This window comes from Danio aesculapii, chromosome 5 (genome assembly GCF_903798145.1).
Source record: "Danio aesculapii chromosome 5, fDanAes4.1, whole genome shotgun sequence".
In the NCBI taxonomy this organism is placed as follows: Eukaryota; Metazoa; Chordata; class Actinopteri; order Cypriniformes; family Danionidae; genus Danio; species Danio aesculapii.
In genome coordinates, this window is record NC_079439.1 from 73,199,552 (window position 1) to 73,218,810 (window position 19,259).

At 32.0% G+C, this 19,259-nt stretch overlaps 1 protein-coding gene across 1 annotated transcript in view; it reads right to left on the reverse strand.

Annotated features, from left to right (window-relative positions):
* Window positions 1–286: 286 nt before the first annotated feature.
* Window positions 287–19,259, reverse strand: part of LOC130228740 (BMP/retinoic acid-inducible neural-specific protein 1-like) — a 152,124-nt gene continuing 133,151 nt past the window's right edge. The window contains exons 3-4 of the mRNA XM_056457176.1: window positions 15,075–15,265; window positions 287–492 (exon numbers count right to left, since the gene is read on the reverse strand). Coding sequence (XP_056313151.1) covers window positions 287–492; window positions 15,075–15,265 — 397 coding nt within the window. The remainder of the gene's footprint in view (window positions 493–15,074; window positions 15,266–19,259) is intronic.

The following is a 19,259-nucleotide window of genomic DNA, read 5'->3' on the forward strand; positions in this document are numbered from 1 at the left end:
AAATTTTTTGCAATATTTTGCTTGGATTTATTTGTATTCTCTTTCAATTTCTCAATATGTTTGGTGACTAAATATTATTTTAATAAATATATCTGTTTTATAAATCGGTTTTGCTTAAATGCACCAAAATACATTGACTATATTCACTGAGAAATGGAGAAAAATATGCATTATACTCAGTTATCCTGATCACTGTATAATGTGTTCATCCACGTAATGTGTGTTGTGTAAAACCACAGTGTAGCATGTTCACAGCTATTTTTTTCCCAGCACTTCCCAAGCGTATTCAGAAGTATGCTGTTTCTCTCCAGTGTCTGCTCACCTTGATGGCGTTGCTGGAGATCTGGATCTCGTGGAGTTTTCTCATGGTGCCGTCGCGGTCGATGAAGTACGAGGATGCGAGCTGGTGCAGAGCCTCCACTCCCTGGCTGGCGTTCACCATCTTCCGGTCCAGCTTGTTCTTGGCCATGTACATGGTGAGAGCTTCCTCACCTAACGGCACAGAGCAATATGGTCAGTTCACGCAAGAATTCACTTCCCCTCATCCACACGGGCGCCAAGGGTTCAAATATCACACGCTTTACAAGATGCTTCTCATTCACTTCATCTGGACACTCGCTGGTATTGAGCGCATCATCACTGATGGTCAGCCTGATTTGAGTTAGGATTTAAGGCAGGAAAATACACAGAGAGATCATTTTCATGCACTCATTGCTTTTGCTTCTGTATCATATCTTCATTATAAAAAAAAAATATATATATATATATATATATATATATATATATATATATATATAATGAAGATATGATATGATGTATATATACAGTAGAAGTCAGAATTATTCGTTCCCTTAGATTTTTTTTTCTTTTTTTAATATTTCTCAAATGATGTTTAACAGAGCAAGGAAATTTTCACAGTATGTCTGATAATATTTTTTCTTCTGGAGAAAGTCTTATTTGTTTCATTTCGGCTAGAATAAAAGCAGTTTTTAATTGTTTTAAACCCATATTTGGTCAATATTATTTGCCCCCTTCAGCAATATTAGTTTTAGATTGTCTCCAGAACTGACCACTGTTATACAATGACTTGTCTAATTACCCTAACTTTACCCTAATTACCCTAGTTAAGCCTTTAAATGTAACTTTAAGCTGAATACTAGTGTCTTGAAGAATATCTAGTCTAATATTATTTACTGTCATCATGACAAAGAGAAAATAAATCACTTATTAGAGATGAGTTATTAAGACTTTATGATTAGTATTATTAGTACTATTCATTAGTACTATTAGTACTATTATGATTAGAAATGTGGTGAAAAAAACTTCTCTCCTTTAAACAAAAATTAGGGGGAAAAAATAAACAGTAGGGCTAATAATTCAGTGGGACTAATAATTCTGACTTCAACTGTATATATATATATATGCAAATTGTAATTCAAGGGAAGACTAAAAATACAGACAAAACATATTTGTTTAATGAATTTTTTTTTTAAAATAGATGTGTCTTTAAAAATGTGTCCCTTTTGTATGTACTCTGACCTGTCCACCAAGTTACCTTTACATGCACACACACACACACACACACACATATACACACGTGCCTGCTAGTACTCGACTGTATTGTTGTTGTTGTTTTTTGTTGATGTTTCATTTTCTTTGTATCTGTATGATTCCAATTTGTGTTCTTTTTACATATTCTAATTAAAAATAAAAAATGTTATTTTGTCATTTATTTACATTTAATTACTTTATTTTCTTAACACTGTAGTATGTTTGTTTCTTTTACTACGTAAACTGTGGTGCATTGTACAATAATAAACCCTATATTTGTAGAAATCTAAAGAATCACCACAACATATCAATTGCTGTAGTTGTTGTGTTCCCATAGCAACTGTAAAATCATCGCAACAAATTAATTACTATAGTTGTTGTTACCATAGCAGCTATAGAATCCATACAACAGATCAATTACTATAGTTGTTACCATAGCAACAATAGAATCACCACAACAAATTAATTACTATACTTGTGTTTCCATAGCAACTATAGAATCACAACAGATCAATTACTTTAGTTGTTGTGTTACCATAGCAACTGTAAAATCACCACAGATTAATTACTGTTGTTGTTGTTGCTGCTGCTGATGATGGTGTTGTTACTATAGCAACAACAGAATCATCACAACAGATATATTACTGTTGTTGAGCTACCATAGAATCTATCTAATTTACACAACGGATCAATTACTATAGTAGTTTTGATACCATAGCAACAATAAAATCAATACAAAAAAATTAATTACTATAGTTGTTGTGTTACCTTAGCAACTATAGAATCCCCAGAACAGATTAATTACGGTAGTTTTTAGGTTACCATAGCAACAATATGATTACCACAACAGATTAATTACTCTAGTTGTTGTGTTACATAACAACAATATAATCACCACAACAGATTGATTATAGGTGTTATCTTACCATAGCAACAACAAAATTACCACAAAATATTAATTAATACAGTTGTTGTGTTACCATAACAACAACAGAATCACCACAACAGATTAATTACTGTATTTGTTGTGTTACCATAGCAACTATAGAATTAACTGAACATATAAATTGCTAGTTGTTGTATTACCAAAGCAACAATAGAATCCCCACAACACATGACTTACTGTAGTTGTTGGGTTACCTTAGCAACAATAGAATCACCACAACCGATTGATTAATGTAGTCGTTGTGTTACGATAACAAACAGTACAATCACCACAACACTTTTACTATAGTTGTTGTGTTACCATAGCAACTGTAGAATCAACTGAACATATAAATTGCTAGTTGTTGTTTTACCATAGCAACAATAGAATCACCACAACACATGACTTACTGTAGTTGTTGGGTTACCTTAGCAACAATATAATCACCACAACAGAATGATTAATGTAGTTGTTGTGTTACCATAACAAACTGTACAATCACCACAACACTTTTACTATAGTTGTTGTGTTACCATAGCAACTGTAGAATCAACACAACAGAATAATTACTAAAGCTGTTATGTTACCATAGCAACTGTAGAATTACGACATCAGATCAATTCAAGTACTTCCCTATAATATTACAGTGTTTCCTATTGGTCATTATAGTATTTAGTCACATGGGCATGTAACCTTGTGTAATGCACTCTCTATTCATCCACTTTAAATGTCTGTCTGTTCCTTGTATATAAATAAAGCAGAAACTGTTCCAATAAGTTATGATGCCATCATCACTGCGCTCTGGAAAGACATGCGGAGGACTAAATGACGTTCACTAGTGCTCTCCAGCAGAACACCACTGATATGCTTCACTACAGTAGATCTGCAGACGTGTTGTCATGCTGTATAAAGCGGTGGCGCTGAGCTTGCCAGCCCTCATCCAGGCATCAGTTTGAGTGCTGTGGTTCATGCAGCCAACATGTCATCTCATCAGCGCGCTCCTTCAGTGTGCACTTCCTAGTGTGTGAGAGGTGCCAAGTGCACTGACATGATGGAGACGCAGTGTGCATGGCTGACTCACTTCACACACTGTCACAGAGAAAATTCTGCTTACAGTGTCAAACTGACATGACCCGTGAGTCTCGCCCGCTCGATGCCAAAGATTTCTTCCCCCGCCGGAGTCGAGTGGGAAAAGCAGCTATGATTGATTTTTGCAAAGCACCGCTGACCTTTTCCTAAAGAACTCATTCACTGGGACAACAGAGGAATATCAGCTCTGACAGCAAGCGGAAAACCCGCAAAACAGCAGATAAACACACACACACACACACACACACAAATGCACTAACACACCATCATACATTTTAAAATTGCTTGTCATGCAATCCAATTTTGGGTCAAGTATTGACAAACATAACAGTTGGGTTATGTATATATATACATATGATGTGTTCATGTATATAATGCGTGTTGTGTGTGTATGATGATGATTGGAAGTGTGACTGAATAAATGAATGTGTTAATGAATGAATAAATAAATGAATAATGGGTAGTTTAATGAACAAATGAATGGGTAAGTTAATGAATGAATGAACAAACAAATGAACGAGTAAGTTAATGAATGAATGAATGAATGAATGAATGGGTAGTTTAATGAATTAACAAACGAAAGGGTAAGGTAATGAATGAACAAGTTAATTAATGAACAACTGAATAGGTAACTTGATGAATAAATAAATTAACAAATGAATGAATGAATGAATCAATCAATCAATGAGCAAACGAACAAATCGACATGTAAGTGAATAAATCAATGAATGAATGAATGAATATATAAATGATTGAACAAATGATTGAATGATTGAATGAATGAATGAATGAATGAATGCGTAGTTTAATGAACAAAACAAACATACAATGAATGAATGAATGAACAAACAAACGAATGAATGAATGAACAAACAAACAAATGAATGAATGAGTAAGGAAATGAATGAATGAATGAATGAAAGGGTAGTTTAATGAATAAATGAACAAATGAACAAACAAACAAACTGGTAAGTTTATGAATCAATGGATAAATACTTAAATGATTAAATATATGAATGAATAAATGAATGAATGAATGGTTCAGTTATTGAATGAATGAATGAATCAATGAACTAACGAATATGTTCAAGAATGAATGAATGAATGAATGAATGGGTAGTTTAAGGAATTAACAAACAAAAGGGTAAGTGAATGAATGAATGAATGAATGAATAAACAAATGAACAAATGAACAAATGAACAACTGAATGGGTAGTTTGATGAATGAATAAATTAACAAATGAATGAATGAATGAATGAATGAGCAAACGAACTGATGAATGAACAAACAAATCGACAGGTAAGTGAATAAATTAATGAATGAATGGGTAAGTTAATCAAAGAATGAATGAATGAATGAATATATAAATGATTGAACAAATGATTGATAGATTGAATAAATGAATGAATGAATGAATGAATGAACGAGTAGTTTAATGAATAAATGAACATACAAATGAACGAGTGAATGAACAAACAAATAAATGAATGAATGGATGAGTAAGGGAATGAATGAATGAATGAATGAATGAATGAATGAATGAACGAACAAACGAACAAACAAACAAACAAACAAACAATCGAATGGGTAGTTTAATGAATGAATGAACAAATGAACAAACAAACTAGTAAGATTACGAATGAATGAATGAATGAATATATAAATGATTAAATATATGAATGAATGAATGAATGAATGAATGAATGAATGAATGAAATATACAGCTTGTTCTCAGATCTATTCATTTTATACTCATAGCTAATCTAGCACATCCAAAGAAATTGAACAGTATTACAGTGGTGTGCTCATTTAGAAAATTCTGATATTGTATAACCACAACTTTAATTGTTCATTCACTATACAGTATGTACAGTATGTAATGTGACACACAGCTACAGTATTTATGCACAGTATGCAAAAGTGTCTACATGAAATAACACGATGACCTACATATACAGTACCAGAGCTGTGAAACATGCCATATAAACCAGTCTTCATCCCGTGGAGGAAACTAATAACACACCAACATCTAGAATGTGTATCTAGAACAGCAGGAGAGTCTTGTGTAGCCTTGTCAACATTCTTGTCTTTAAACTGTATATAAAATGCAACTAGAGTTTTAAACTTAAAGGAAAAAACAAAACAAATAATGAGCAGAACATGCGCAGACGTCCTCATAACACACATGTTGATGTTGTGTGTGTGTGTGTGTTTGTTTTTCTCTTGTTAATATTGTGCACATCCATGAGTGTGTATTAACCTGTTAGCATTGGCGGCTCGATCTCCTGACCTTTTCTCTGAATGTTCAATCTGGACATGAGGACACACACTCCCTCTCTGTCTGACACTAATGTGTGTGTGTGACCTTTAAACACTGCATTGATAAATCAGATTTCCTGTTAATCAAACGATTAATCAATGCAGGAGCCAATGAAGAACAATCAACCTTAATCTGACCTTGAGCGACGGTGTGTGCATGTGCGTGTGTGTGTGTTGAATGTTTGTGTATTTGAATGTGTGTTTGTTGACTGCATATTGTATGTGCTGAATAATTGTGTGCATGTGTGTGTGTGTTCATGTGTGAGTATGTGTGTGTGTGAGGTGTCCTCGTACAGTCAGTAATCTCCTCTATGATGGTGTTCCTCCACATTATTCAGTGCTCTGTGATTTATGTCTGCTCTCTGCACTGAACAGCAGCGCTGCTTCTATTGATTTCTCATTGGTTTTTATGGCTGCAGGTGACGGTGCTGCGAGTTTTCCTGTCCACACATTACCTTCAACACTGCAGTTCAGATCTAATGATGTTTGAGATGCAATTTCATTTGTCTTTGTGTTGCAATAAACACTGTATTGCTGTAATGAGCAGTTAATGCTGTAAAGGCCAACAGCGCAAACACTGGCCTGAACACAACACGCGAGGATCAAGAACTGAAACAAATAAAATAAAATAAAATAAAATAAAATAAAATAAAATAAAATAAAATAAAATAAAATAAAATAAAATAAAATAAAATAAAATAAAATAAATTAAATATAGATAAATAAAAGAATAAATAACAGAAATAAAACGATTAGATTAATAAATTAATATTAAATGCTTAAATTATTACATGAACGGATGAATGAATTAATGAATATTTGTAACAAAACTAATTGAAATGATTAGATTAAAATATAAAATAAAATACAATAATATTGAATTTTAAATGAAATAATAAAATAGCCTTTTGTTTTAAATTAAATTAAATTAAATTAAATAAAAAAAAAAATAAATAAAATAAAATAAAATAAAATAAAATAAAATAAAATAAAATAAAATAAAATAAAATAAAATAAAAAATAGATGAATAAAAGAATAAAATAAATGGATGAATAAATAAATAATTAAAAGCTTAAATTATTAAATGAATGGATGAATGGATTAATGAATATATTTGTAATAAAATAAAATAATATTGAATTTTTTATAAAATAATAAAATTGCATTTTACGTAAAAAATAAATATTTTTATAAAAATACAGATAAATTAATTACAATTAAAATAAAATAAAAATAAATTTAAAAATAATAAATACTAAAAAACAGAATTAATAGATAAATAAATTGATAATTAATGCTTAAATTATTAAATTAATTAATTATTATTTGTAATAAAAAATGTATTAATTAATTACCAACATAAAATAACATACAATTATGAAAAAAAAAAAAAAAAATTATATAAAATAATATAACTGAATTGAATTTTTAAATAAAACACAGAAAAATCTAATAAAATAATAGTGTCCCACATATAAGCACATGAATACATAAATAAATGCATATATACATACATGCATGAATTAAATTCAATTAACACTGGTTTTTCTTTAGATCTCGGCCAATATTGATCCCCAGAGCAGCAGAATAAATGAAAATTATGCAGCCTGTTTAATACTATGATGTGAAATATTATAATGTTTTCATCAAGTGTTTCAGAAACTGTTAATCACATGCATTAGTTGTAATGATTCACTTGATGTGAGAGAGAAATGGTGAATAAATCACAGTGTTTCTGTATCTCCAGCAGAGCAGTGCACATATTGATGAAATTAATGGCCTGAATGTCATCATGGAGGATCAAATCGACTGAAAAAACTAAATGTGGGAATGCAAATCCATTTATAACTTACTGAACGGTGTTAGTCTAATTATCAATATTTGAACTGACAGAAAAGAAATCTTCAAGCATATACAGAATAAAGTTTTTAAAACAAAGCTTATTTCCATCATGGTCCTTGATGTAAAGTATGCATCATTAGTTTTATTGATATACTTCGGCCTCACAGCAAGAAGGTTGCGGGTTCGAGTTCCTGGGCCAGTTGTCACTTATCCAGTAAAACATATGCTTGATAAATTGGCGGTTCATTGCGCTGTGGTGACCCCTGATGAATAAAGGGACAAAGCCAAAGAAATATGAATAATGAATAAATAAATAAATAAATAAATAAATAAATAAATAAATAAATAAATAAATAAATGAGTGAATAATTAAATAGATAAATGACTGAATAAATTATTGAATGAATGAATGAATGAATTAATGAATGTTTAATGAAATAAACTAAAATTAGTAGATTAAAATATTAAATAAAAAACAAAATAATTTTAATTTAAATAAAACACAATAATAATTAATTTAAAATAAATTAAATAATGTGATGTAATTTAATGAATTGTAAGATACTGTTTTATTTTTGTTTATGTTCTAATTTTAGTGCGTAAAAAAGTATGAGTAAATGCAAAGTAAATACATAAATAACTAATATATAGTTTTGTATCAGTGAACAATAATAACCCTGTCTTTATTATAGTCTTTTAAATGAAAGATTTATTTTATTTTTAATCAAAATGGCACTCTTTTCACTGTTTTAAATAATGCTTTATGGTGTTTAATTCAGCTTTAAACCACACAATTTAAGCCTTATTTTATCAAATAAAATAAAAAAGTAATACATTTTAATTTTATTTAATTTTATTTTATTTTACTTAATTTTATTTTATTTTATTTTATTTTATTTTATTTTATTTTATTTTATTTTATTTTATTTTATTTTATTTTATTTTATTTTATTTTACTTAATTTTAATTTATTTTATTTTATTTTATTTTACTTTATTTTATTTTATTTTACTTTACTTTACTTTACTTTACTTTACTTTACTTTACTTTACTTTACTTTACTTTACTTTACTTTACTTTACTTTACTTTACTTTATTTTATTTTATTTTAAAATAATAACAAATATAAAATTAATATTTGAACAAATTGGTAATTGAATGCTTGAACGAATGAATGAATGAATGAATGAATGAATGAATGAATGCTTGAATGAATGAATGAATGATTTTTTTTATAAAATAAATTTTAATTAATATATATTAAAATATAAATTATTATAAAAAATAAATAATAAAGGATACAATAGACGTCATTAAATATAAAATAAATAATTTAATGTAATTATTCATTTGCATGTACTGTTTTACTTTTGTTCACATTTGGGATTTATTTACAATAAAATAACACATTTCTTGTGTTTATTTTTATGGCTTTTGTCTTGGTGAACAATATTTACTCTGGAGAGTCTCTGTCTTTATTATAGTCATTTAAATAAAACATTGTCTTTCATTGTTTTTAATTTTCATTTACTTGTCACACTCTTAACACTGTTTAACTTTTAACACACACTGTTTTACCAAATGCTTTATGGTGTTTAATTCAGCTTTAAACCACACAGTTAAAGCTTTTATTTACACTCTGTTTTGGTACTTTATTATTGTAATAAGTCGACTGCCTTTCGCTAAGCTCAGGATTTTGCTCTGTGATAAAGAAAAAAAATCACAATTAAGTTATTATTTTGACAGGAAAGAAACTAATGTGCTCGGAGCAAAGCAGGGAAATATGAAGTCAATAAATAATGTGGAGTGATGCAACGATATTAGATAGATAAATCTGTGTTTGCACTGACCTTCAGCCTCACAGCACTGTGTGCACAAAAACCTTGTGATCAAACTGCAGCACATTTTCTGTTATTTTACACTCTTATTTATTATACATTATATCAGGGGCGTCGCTAGCCCCAATTCACTGGGGCACATGCCCCATTAAAAATCTCCAGTGCCCCAGTAAATGCATTGAGATATGATTTACTTCATATGCAAGTGTATTTATTAAGAGTGGTCATTCCGAAATAAAGACGTTATTCTCTATGTGCAACCGAAACAACGCTGGTGAAAGCAATGTAATCAAAAAGCAAACTGACGCATCTCCGCGTGTGCGCAGAGAACACGCGCGCCTCTCGCACGCGCTGCTCACGCATGCGCTGCTCTTCTTCTGAGAGTCCCGGTAGTAAACATGCGCACCAAAAAAGCAGGCTGCTTGTTACGCGCCGCTCATGCGTTGTAAAACTGGTGTAACAGCCTTTTTTGTTTTGCAAGTGGGCAAAACTAAAGTTTAAACAATATGATGGTGATCTTACTAAGCGTGCCTCCTGATAGATTTTTTGTAGGAAGCAAAAAGGAGGGATGAGGAGTCAGGAGGTAAGACTTAACAAGCCTAATTATCTGCCATGTGTCAAGTCTACAACAGATAATCCTATAACACATCTTTTTTTATATATATTTTATTGAATTGTCTATAGAATTTTACTCAAATGAAATTAATATTTATGCAAAAGTAATTTCTTAAATGATCTTAGCATCACTCCATTTGTCTTAACATTGTTTTCCAGTTACATTTAAGATTATTTTGAAGAATAATTGTATAATAATAAGAATACTTTTATTTATAATAAATATAATATACATATGTATATTATATTATAAATAAAAGTTTTCTTATTATACAATTATTCTTCAAAATAATAGTGAATGATAGTGTATTTATATATATATATATATATATATATATATATATATATATATATATATATATATATATATATATATATATATATATATATATATATAGTGTATTTATATATAGTGTATTTATATATATATATATATAATTTTTTTTTTGTTTTTTTTTTTAAAGGGGGGGGGATGGGGGAAGAGGGTACGTGCCCCAGTAGAGCTTTATGTCTAGCAACGCCCCTGCATTATATTAATATTTTAGACGAATAAATGTCAATAAAAGTCACTTTGTTTAACTGTAGAGTTGAATTTTCTACATCAGAAGTGGAGAGCAGAGATCAACATCCCATAATGCAGTTCACCACCGCAAATAAACACAAAACACATAAAGATGGGAAACTGTATATTAACATATATTTTTTACACTCTATAGTAACTAACAGTGTTGGCAAGCTACTTGAGAAAAGTGAGCCAAGCTTTTAGCTACTCTACTTAAAATGTAGCTGAACTACACTAAAAGCTAACCTCTGGGAAATGTAGCAAGCTAAGCTAAAAGCTACTTGGCGAAAGTAGCTTAGCTTCATCTAAGCTATTTTTGCAATTTTCATATATATATATATATATAAAATAAATAAAACATTTTGCTTTGTTTTTATTTTTAATTTAAATCTCACACTTTACACTGTTTTAACAGTGTTTGTGTGGACGTTACTGCACTACTTAACTAAAAAAAAATAGCTTCACTACAGAAAAGCTATTTGATTTAGAAAGTAGCGATGCTTCCGCCATGCTACTGAGAAATGTAGTTAAGCAAGTAGCATCAATAATTGTAGCGACGCTACTGCCAAACACTGCCAACTAACTAACAAATGTCATTCGTTCATTTTCTTCCGGTATAGGCCCAATCCCAATTCTATTATTGTACCGCTACCCCTTCCCCTTGGCCCTTGAAACAGAGTGTAAAGGGAAAGAGCTTCAAAATGTACCCCTAAGAAATCACAGAAGGTAACAATATCATGTTATTATAACGCTATAATGTGGCAAGAAGATCGTAACAGTACTGTGTATTTACACAGTGGCCATATTCCTGTAAACACATCAGGACAACATTAACATTATAGCAGACACTGTAAACAGCTCATTCACAAGACTTTTCTGACAGGGGATTCCAGTGTCATCGAGTGTCAGATGTGAAAGTATGCTGTGAGACTGATATACAGGGGTTTTATTGGGGATTATGGAAAGCGATGTTAAGTGGTTTTTATTTTAGCGTTTTTTTAAAAGCATGACAGTAAAACACGAACGCCGTTATGATACTATTTTGTGGATCTCCTGACTTCCGTGTGCAGATGCCCATTGCAGATGGTGTCCTCTGAGAAACTTTCGTACTCCTCGGTTTTGAGTGTGGTCCTGAAAAATCTCTGTTTTAAGGGGTGTGTAGCACTTCCCTTAGCCCTACACCTTCAAGCTAAAGAAAACTGGGACACCCTATTAAGGAGAAGGGCTAAGGGGTAGAATTGGGATTGGGTCTTAGGCCCAATCCCAATTCTATTTTTGTACAGCTTTATTTGGACAGCTATGTTGTCGTTGTAGCTGGTGTATTCTGGGAAATTTTCTAACCTCTTGGTTTCAAGTGTGGTCCTGAAAAATCTTTGTTCGAAGGGCTATTCACCCCTTCCCCTTAGCCTTACGCCTTCAACCTAAAGAGAATTGGGACACCACTACCCCTTCAGGGCTAAAGGGTAAGGGGAAAATCGGGATTGGGCCTTAGTCTCTATTTTAGAGGTCGCCACAGCGCAATGAACCGCCAACAATTCCAGCATATGTTTTACGCAATGTTATGCCCTTTCAGCTGCAACCCAGTACTGGGAAACACCCATACACACACACACTCATACATTACGGCCATTTTAGTTCATCAATTCCCCTATAGCGCATGTGTTTGGACTGTGGGGGAAACCGGAGCATGCGGAGGAAACCCTCACCAACACGAACATGCAAACTCCACACAGAAATGCCAACTGTCCTAGCTGGGACTCGAACCAGCAACCTTCTTGGTTGCCATATTGTTTTCCACTGAGCCACCATGTCGCCCTTATTTATTTATTTATTTATTGTTTATTAAAATTGTTTTTAAAATAACAAATTAATAATATTAAACTGAATTAAACCCCACAAAGTGTTTTTAAGTGACTGTTTAATTAAAAATAAATACAGCGAGAGCTAAATGTTTTAATTAAATGACTATAATAAAGACAGAGACACTCCATGCTTCACTGTCCACTAAAACAAAAAGCCATAAACACAATAAACATGTTATTTTATGCACTAAAAATAGAAACCAATCCCAAACGTGAACAAAAATAAAACCGTATCGGCTATGAGAGACGTCGAAAATGACCCTGGATGATCTGCGCTGCGCTTGGCCATCATATTATAGCATCATATTCCTGCTTCATATCAGATTTCTCCATGCCATAATTAGAGCATCAAGTTCAACCACTAAGCCAGAAGTGATATAATATTCCAAACCCAGAAAATGAGCTCTTCATGAGAGAAAAACGACAGCGTATCACAACAATTAGAGCTGACAGCCACGAGTACATCTGAAACTGAGCCAGGGGAGGACAAAAAGGGTATCAGACGCGATGCAGATCCGCTCAAATAGGAGAAATGTTGTTTTCAATAATATTTATTTATTTATTTATTTATTTATTTATTTATTTATTTATTTATTTATTTATTTATGGACAGATACACAAGTTTTTCAGATGCATTAAGTTTATTTATTTATTTGTTTGTTTGTTTATTTATTTATTTATTTTTTATGGAGGAATAAAAATAATTTCAAATGCATTACATTTTTATTCATTCATTATTTCATTCATTCATTCATTCATTCATTCATTTATTTATACTTATAGAGGGATAAAAATAATTTAAAATGCTTTACATTTTTATTCATTCATTCTTTCATTCATTCATTTATTTATACTTATAGAGGGATAAAAATAATTTAAAATGCTTTACATTTTTATTCATTCATTCTTTCATTCATTCATTCATTTATACTTATAGAGGGATAAAAATGTATTTCGAATGCATTACATTTTTATTTATTTGTTTGCTCTTTTATTCATTTGTTCAGTTGTTTGATCGTTCGCTCATTAATTAATTAATTAATTAATTAATAATTTTATTTATTTATTTATTTATTTATTTATTTATTTATTTATTTATTTATTTATTTATTTATTTATTTATTTATTTATTTATTTTTAATGGAGGGATAAAAAGCATTTCAAATGCATTTTTACTCATTCATTCATTCATTTTCTTTTGAGCTTAGTCCCTTTATTAATCTGGGGCCGCCACAGCGGAATGAACCATCAATTTATCCAGCATATGTTTTAAGCAGCGGATGCCCTCCAGCTGCAACCCATCACAGGAAAACATTAATTCATTTATTCATTCATTCATTCATTCATTCATGCTTATGGAGGAATGAAAAAGCTTTTCAAATGCAAGTTTATTTACTTATTTATTTATTTATTTATTTATGTTTATGGAGGGATTAAAAAGTCTTTGAAATTTATTTATTTATTTATTTATATAAATAGGAATAAAAAATATTTCAAATGTATTAAGTTTATTTATTTATTTTTATGGAGGGATAAAAAGTATTTCAAATGCATTTTTACTCATTCATTCATTCATTCATTCATTTTCTTTTGAGCTTAGTCTCTTTATTATTTTCGGGGCCGCCACAGCGGAATGAACCATCAACATATCCAGCATATGTTTTAAGCAGCGGATGCCCTCCAGCTGCAACCCATCACAGGAAAACATTAATTAATTAATTCATTCATTCATTCATTCATTCATTCATCCATGCTTATGGAGGAATGAAAAAGCTTTTCAAATGCAAGTTTATTTACTTATTTATTTATTTATGTTTATGGAGGGATTAAAAAGTCTTTGAAATTTATTTATTTATTTATTTATTTATTTATTTATATCAATAAGAATAAAAAATATTTCAAATGTATTAAGTTTATTTATTTATTTATTTATTTATTTATTTATTTATTTAACTGTATATATGCAAACGTTTTTATAGAGATAAAAATTAAAGGGGCAAAATGATTATTATAGTTAGTTCAGCTTTGCACAAACAGGAGAAATATGATTTTCATTTGGCACTGAAGACAAACTGCATTATCAGAATGATTTGTTCTCAGATTTGAATCTCATGCATGAAAATTATGATACCAACCATAAAAACGAAGCATAGCCTGGACAAGAAAATAAATGTTATCATCCTGGTATATTGAATTGAATATTTTAACATGTCTTTCCCTTAAAGCATTGTGAAAACGTTTACCCAACTATGATGACTTGTGCTGCGGAGAAACCCTGCTGAGAAATGTGAAAAGGGTCTACAGAGGCTTTTGCTCTACTTGCACAAGATTAGTTATCATATAAGTTAGATAGAGTTTAGTTATTGTTTAAGGACATTTGACTACTATTGACTCATACTTAATATTAGTAATATTTACAACAGATACAAAGTAATGGTACTTTTACTTAGGTATGATTTTTCAGCTCACCTCCTAGAGTGGCGGAGATCAGGATGTGCGTCCCGTATTTCTTGATGATGGTGTCAATGAACTGCTGTGTGGACGGCCGTCTGCCGAGCATCCGCATGCTGCGCTGGAAATCCGGCATCAGCGGCAGAGGATTGCGCATCAGATCCCGCCTCTCGATGGCCGTGTTCCTCACCTTCCAGCGGGCAAACTCCCTGAAGAACAGAGCACAGACCACATCAGCAAAGACAGGGAAAAAACATGGACAAAATATAAAAAAAAAACATGGGGAAAAAGTGGAAAAACATGGGAAAAAATTTGGAAATTTGGGAAAAAAACATGTAAAAACATGAAAAAACAGAAAAGGTGTCAAACATGGAAAACATGAAAAAAGAAAACAACAAAACCATAAAAAACATTTAATAAGACATGAAAAAACTGACACGGAAAATGGGACTATATGTGGAAAAACATGAAAACACATGGTGGAAAATATTGAAAAAACATGTAAAACATGAAAACAAACAAAAAACAGAAAAAGTGGAAAAAATGGGAAAACAGACAAAATATGGAAAAGGATGTGAAGACATGAAACATGAAAAACATGTAAAAAGAAGGGAAAACATGAAAACACAAAAAAAACATGAAAAAATAAAAACATGGAAAAACTGACATGGAAAAGGACCTGAAAAAAATGGGAAAACATTGAAAAACATTTTTAAAACATGGGAAACAACATTGAAAAACATTGAAAAAGGATAGAAAACACAGAAAAGATGGGAAAACATGCAAAAACATGAAATACACATGAAAACAAACAAAAAACATGGACATAAAAAACATGAAAAAATTGACATAATATGAGAAAGCATGGGGGAAATTAGAAAACATGACAAATAACAAGAGGGAAAACATTTAAAAAGCATGGACAACAGAGAAAAGCATGGAAAACATGTAAAAAAAAACATCAAAACAAACAAAAAACATGGAGAAAATGAACAAAAACATGGAAAAAGTGGTATAATATGAAAACGGATGGGAAAACATGGGAAAAAACATGGAAAAACAAGAAAAAGACATAGGGAAAACATTGTAAAGCCATGGAAAAACAAAAAAAATATGGGAAAACATGGGAAAAACATGAAAACAAAATTATGGAAGTAAAAATAGACATGGAAAATTGTCAAACTATGGAAAAGCATGGGGGGAAATGGGAAAAACAGAACACCACAAGAAGAACATGGGAAAAACATAGAAAAAAATGAAAACAAACTAAAAAAATAGAGAAAATGAAAAAAGACATGGAAAAAGGTACATAATATGGAAAGGATGGGAAAACATGGGGACAAACATAGAAAAGGCATGGGAAAACAGAAAAAAACATGTGAAAACAAAAATGTGGAACTAAAAAATACATGGAAAAACTGACAAAATATGGAAACGCATGGGCGAAAATGGGAAAAACATGAGAAAAACAGGCATGGGGAAACATTGAAAAACAGAAAAACATGGAAAAAAGCATGAAAACAAACAAAAAAATATAGAAAAAAATTTTTAAAGACGTGGAAAGGGAACATAATATGGAAAAGGATGGGAAAACATGGGAAAAGCATGAAAAAAAACATGAAAACAAACAAAAATATATAAATTAAAAAGACATGGAAAGGGAACATAATATGGAAAAGGATAGAAAAACATGGGAAAAACATGAAAAAAACATGGGGAGAAACCCAATTATAATAATGCATTTCAGTTCAGCTGCACACAAAAAAAAACATCAACAGAGAAGTATATTTTGCAACATCAGAATTAGATTCTGTCATTCACTTTTTTTGCTAAACACTATAAAATGCTCTGTCAACTGCAGATGCTCAACGTACAGCAACAGTCATGTGGTAATCAATGGTGTCTGTTGTGATGGAGGGAAAAACACGAGCAAAAACATCCTGATAATGAATCCAAATCAAGCCACACACAGTATAATCTAATTCTGTTCTGTAGCATCCAGCCGTGATTCACCATTGGCCAGATTTTGGTCTCGCTAATCTCGCAATTGGTTCGATTAGCATCTGGTTTGGCAGCAAATAGCACACGTTCCGGTAATGAAGAGAAGATTGAAAATCCTTCAGACATGAAATGCATTCGCTAATAATCTGGAGGAACACGTTTCCATTGGAGTGTAGGCTATATGTGTGTGTGTGCGCATTTTTGTGTGTGAATATGTGCACGTATGCATGTGTGTGTGTGTGTGTGTGCGTGTGTTCATAAGTGCTGATCTGGACAGTGTAAGTGTGTATTCAGCATCTGTCTGCAGTCTGGAGGAGCAGTTCTCGTCTCCATCAGGTCACATCCACATCACCCTCTGCTCAATCTGAGAACACAGCATTAATTATATATGTCTGCCAGCTCACATCAGCGGGTTCAGCTCGGGATAACAGCTGGCCAATCACTGCACTTACAATCACTTCCAGATCAACAGACGCGGACGGACGGGCGGTGTGAGGTTTCTTATCTAAAACATAACTTAATAAATATAAAAGTAAAAGGTAGTGGATGGATGAATGAAAAGACAGAAAGATAGGTAGAATGATAAAATGATGTACAGAATGATGGATGGATGGATGGATGGATGGATGGATGGATGGATGGAAGGATGGATGGATGGATGGATAAATGGATGGATGGACGAATAGAAGGATGGATGGATGGATGGATGGATGGATGGATGGATGGATGGAAGGATGGATGGATGGATGGATAAATGGATGGATGGACGGATAGAAGGATGGATGGATGGATGGATGGATAGAAGGATGGATGGATGGATGGATAGATGGATGGATGGACGGATAGAAGGATGGATGGATGGATGTATGTATGTATGTATGTATGTATGTATGTATGTATGGATGGATGAATGGATGGATAGAAGGATGGATGTATGTATGTATGGATGGATGGATGGATGGATGGAAAAAAAGAAAGATAGAATGATAGGTAGATAGATTGAGGGATGGATGGAAGATGGAAATACAGAAAGATTGATTGAATGATAAAATGATATACAGAATGATGGATGGATGGATGGATGGATGGAAGGATGGATGGATGGATGGATGGATGGATGGATGGATGGATGGATGGATGGATGGAAGGATGGATGGATAGATAGAAGGATGGATGGATGGATGGATGGATGGATGATGGATAGATGGATGGATGGATGGAAAAAAGAAAGATAGAATGATAGGTAGATAGATTGAGGGATGGATGGAAGATGGAAATACAGAAAAATTGATTGAATGATAAAATGATATACAGAATGATGGATGGATGGATGGATGGAAGGATGGATGGATGGATGGATGGATGGATGGATGGATGGAAGGATGGATGGATGGATGGATGGATAGATGGATGGATGGAAGGATGGATGGATGGATGGATGGATGGATAGATAGAAGGATGGATGGATGGATGATGGATAGATGGATGGAAAAAAGAAAGATAGAATGATAGGTAGATAGATGGAGGGATGGATGGAAGATAGAAATACAGAAAGATTGATTGAATGATAAAATGATATACAGAATGATGGATGGGTGGATGGATGGATGGATGGATGGATGGAAGGATAGAAGGATGGATGGATGGATGGATGGATGGATGGATGGATGGATGGATATATGGATGGATATATGGATGGATGGATGGATGGATGGACGGATAGAAGGACGGATGGATGGATAGATGGATGGATGGATGGATATATGGATGGATGGATGGATGGATGGATGGATGGATGGATGGATGGATGGATGGATGGATGGATGGATGGATGAATGGAAAAAAAGAAAGATAGAATGATAGGTAGATATATTGATGGATAGATGGCTGATGAAAATGCAGAAAAATTGATAGATAGATAGATAGATAGATAGATAGATAGATAGATAGATAGATAGATAGATAGATAGATAGATAGATAGATAGATAGATAGATAGATAGATACGTTGTTAATATACCAAACAAAGAGAAAAAACAGAGAGAGAGAGAGAGAGAGAGAGAGAGAGATTGTTCCAGCGTCCCCCACAGGTCTCTTTTTCACAGCGACTCTGAGCTGCAGCACATTTACAGCATCAGCTTGAGTACCACCGTGAGAACCGGCGACGGCTGTTTACCACGGTATATTGGTAACAAGAGGAATA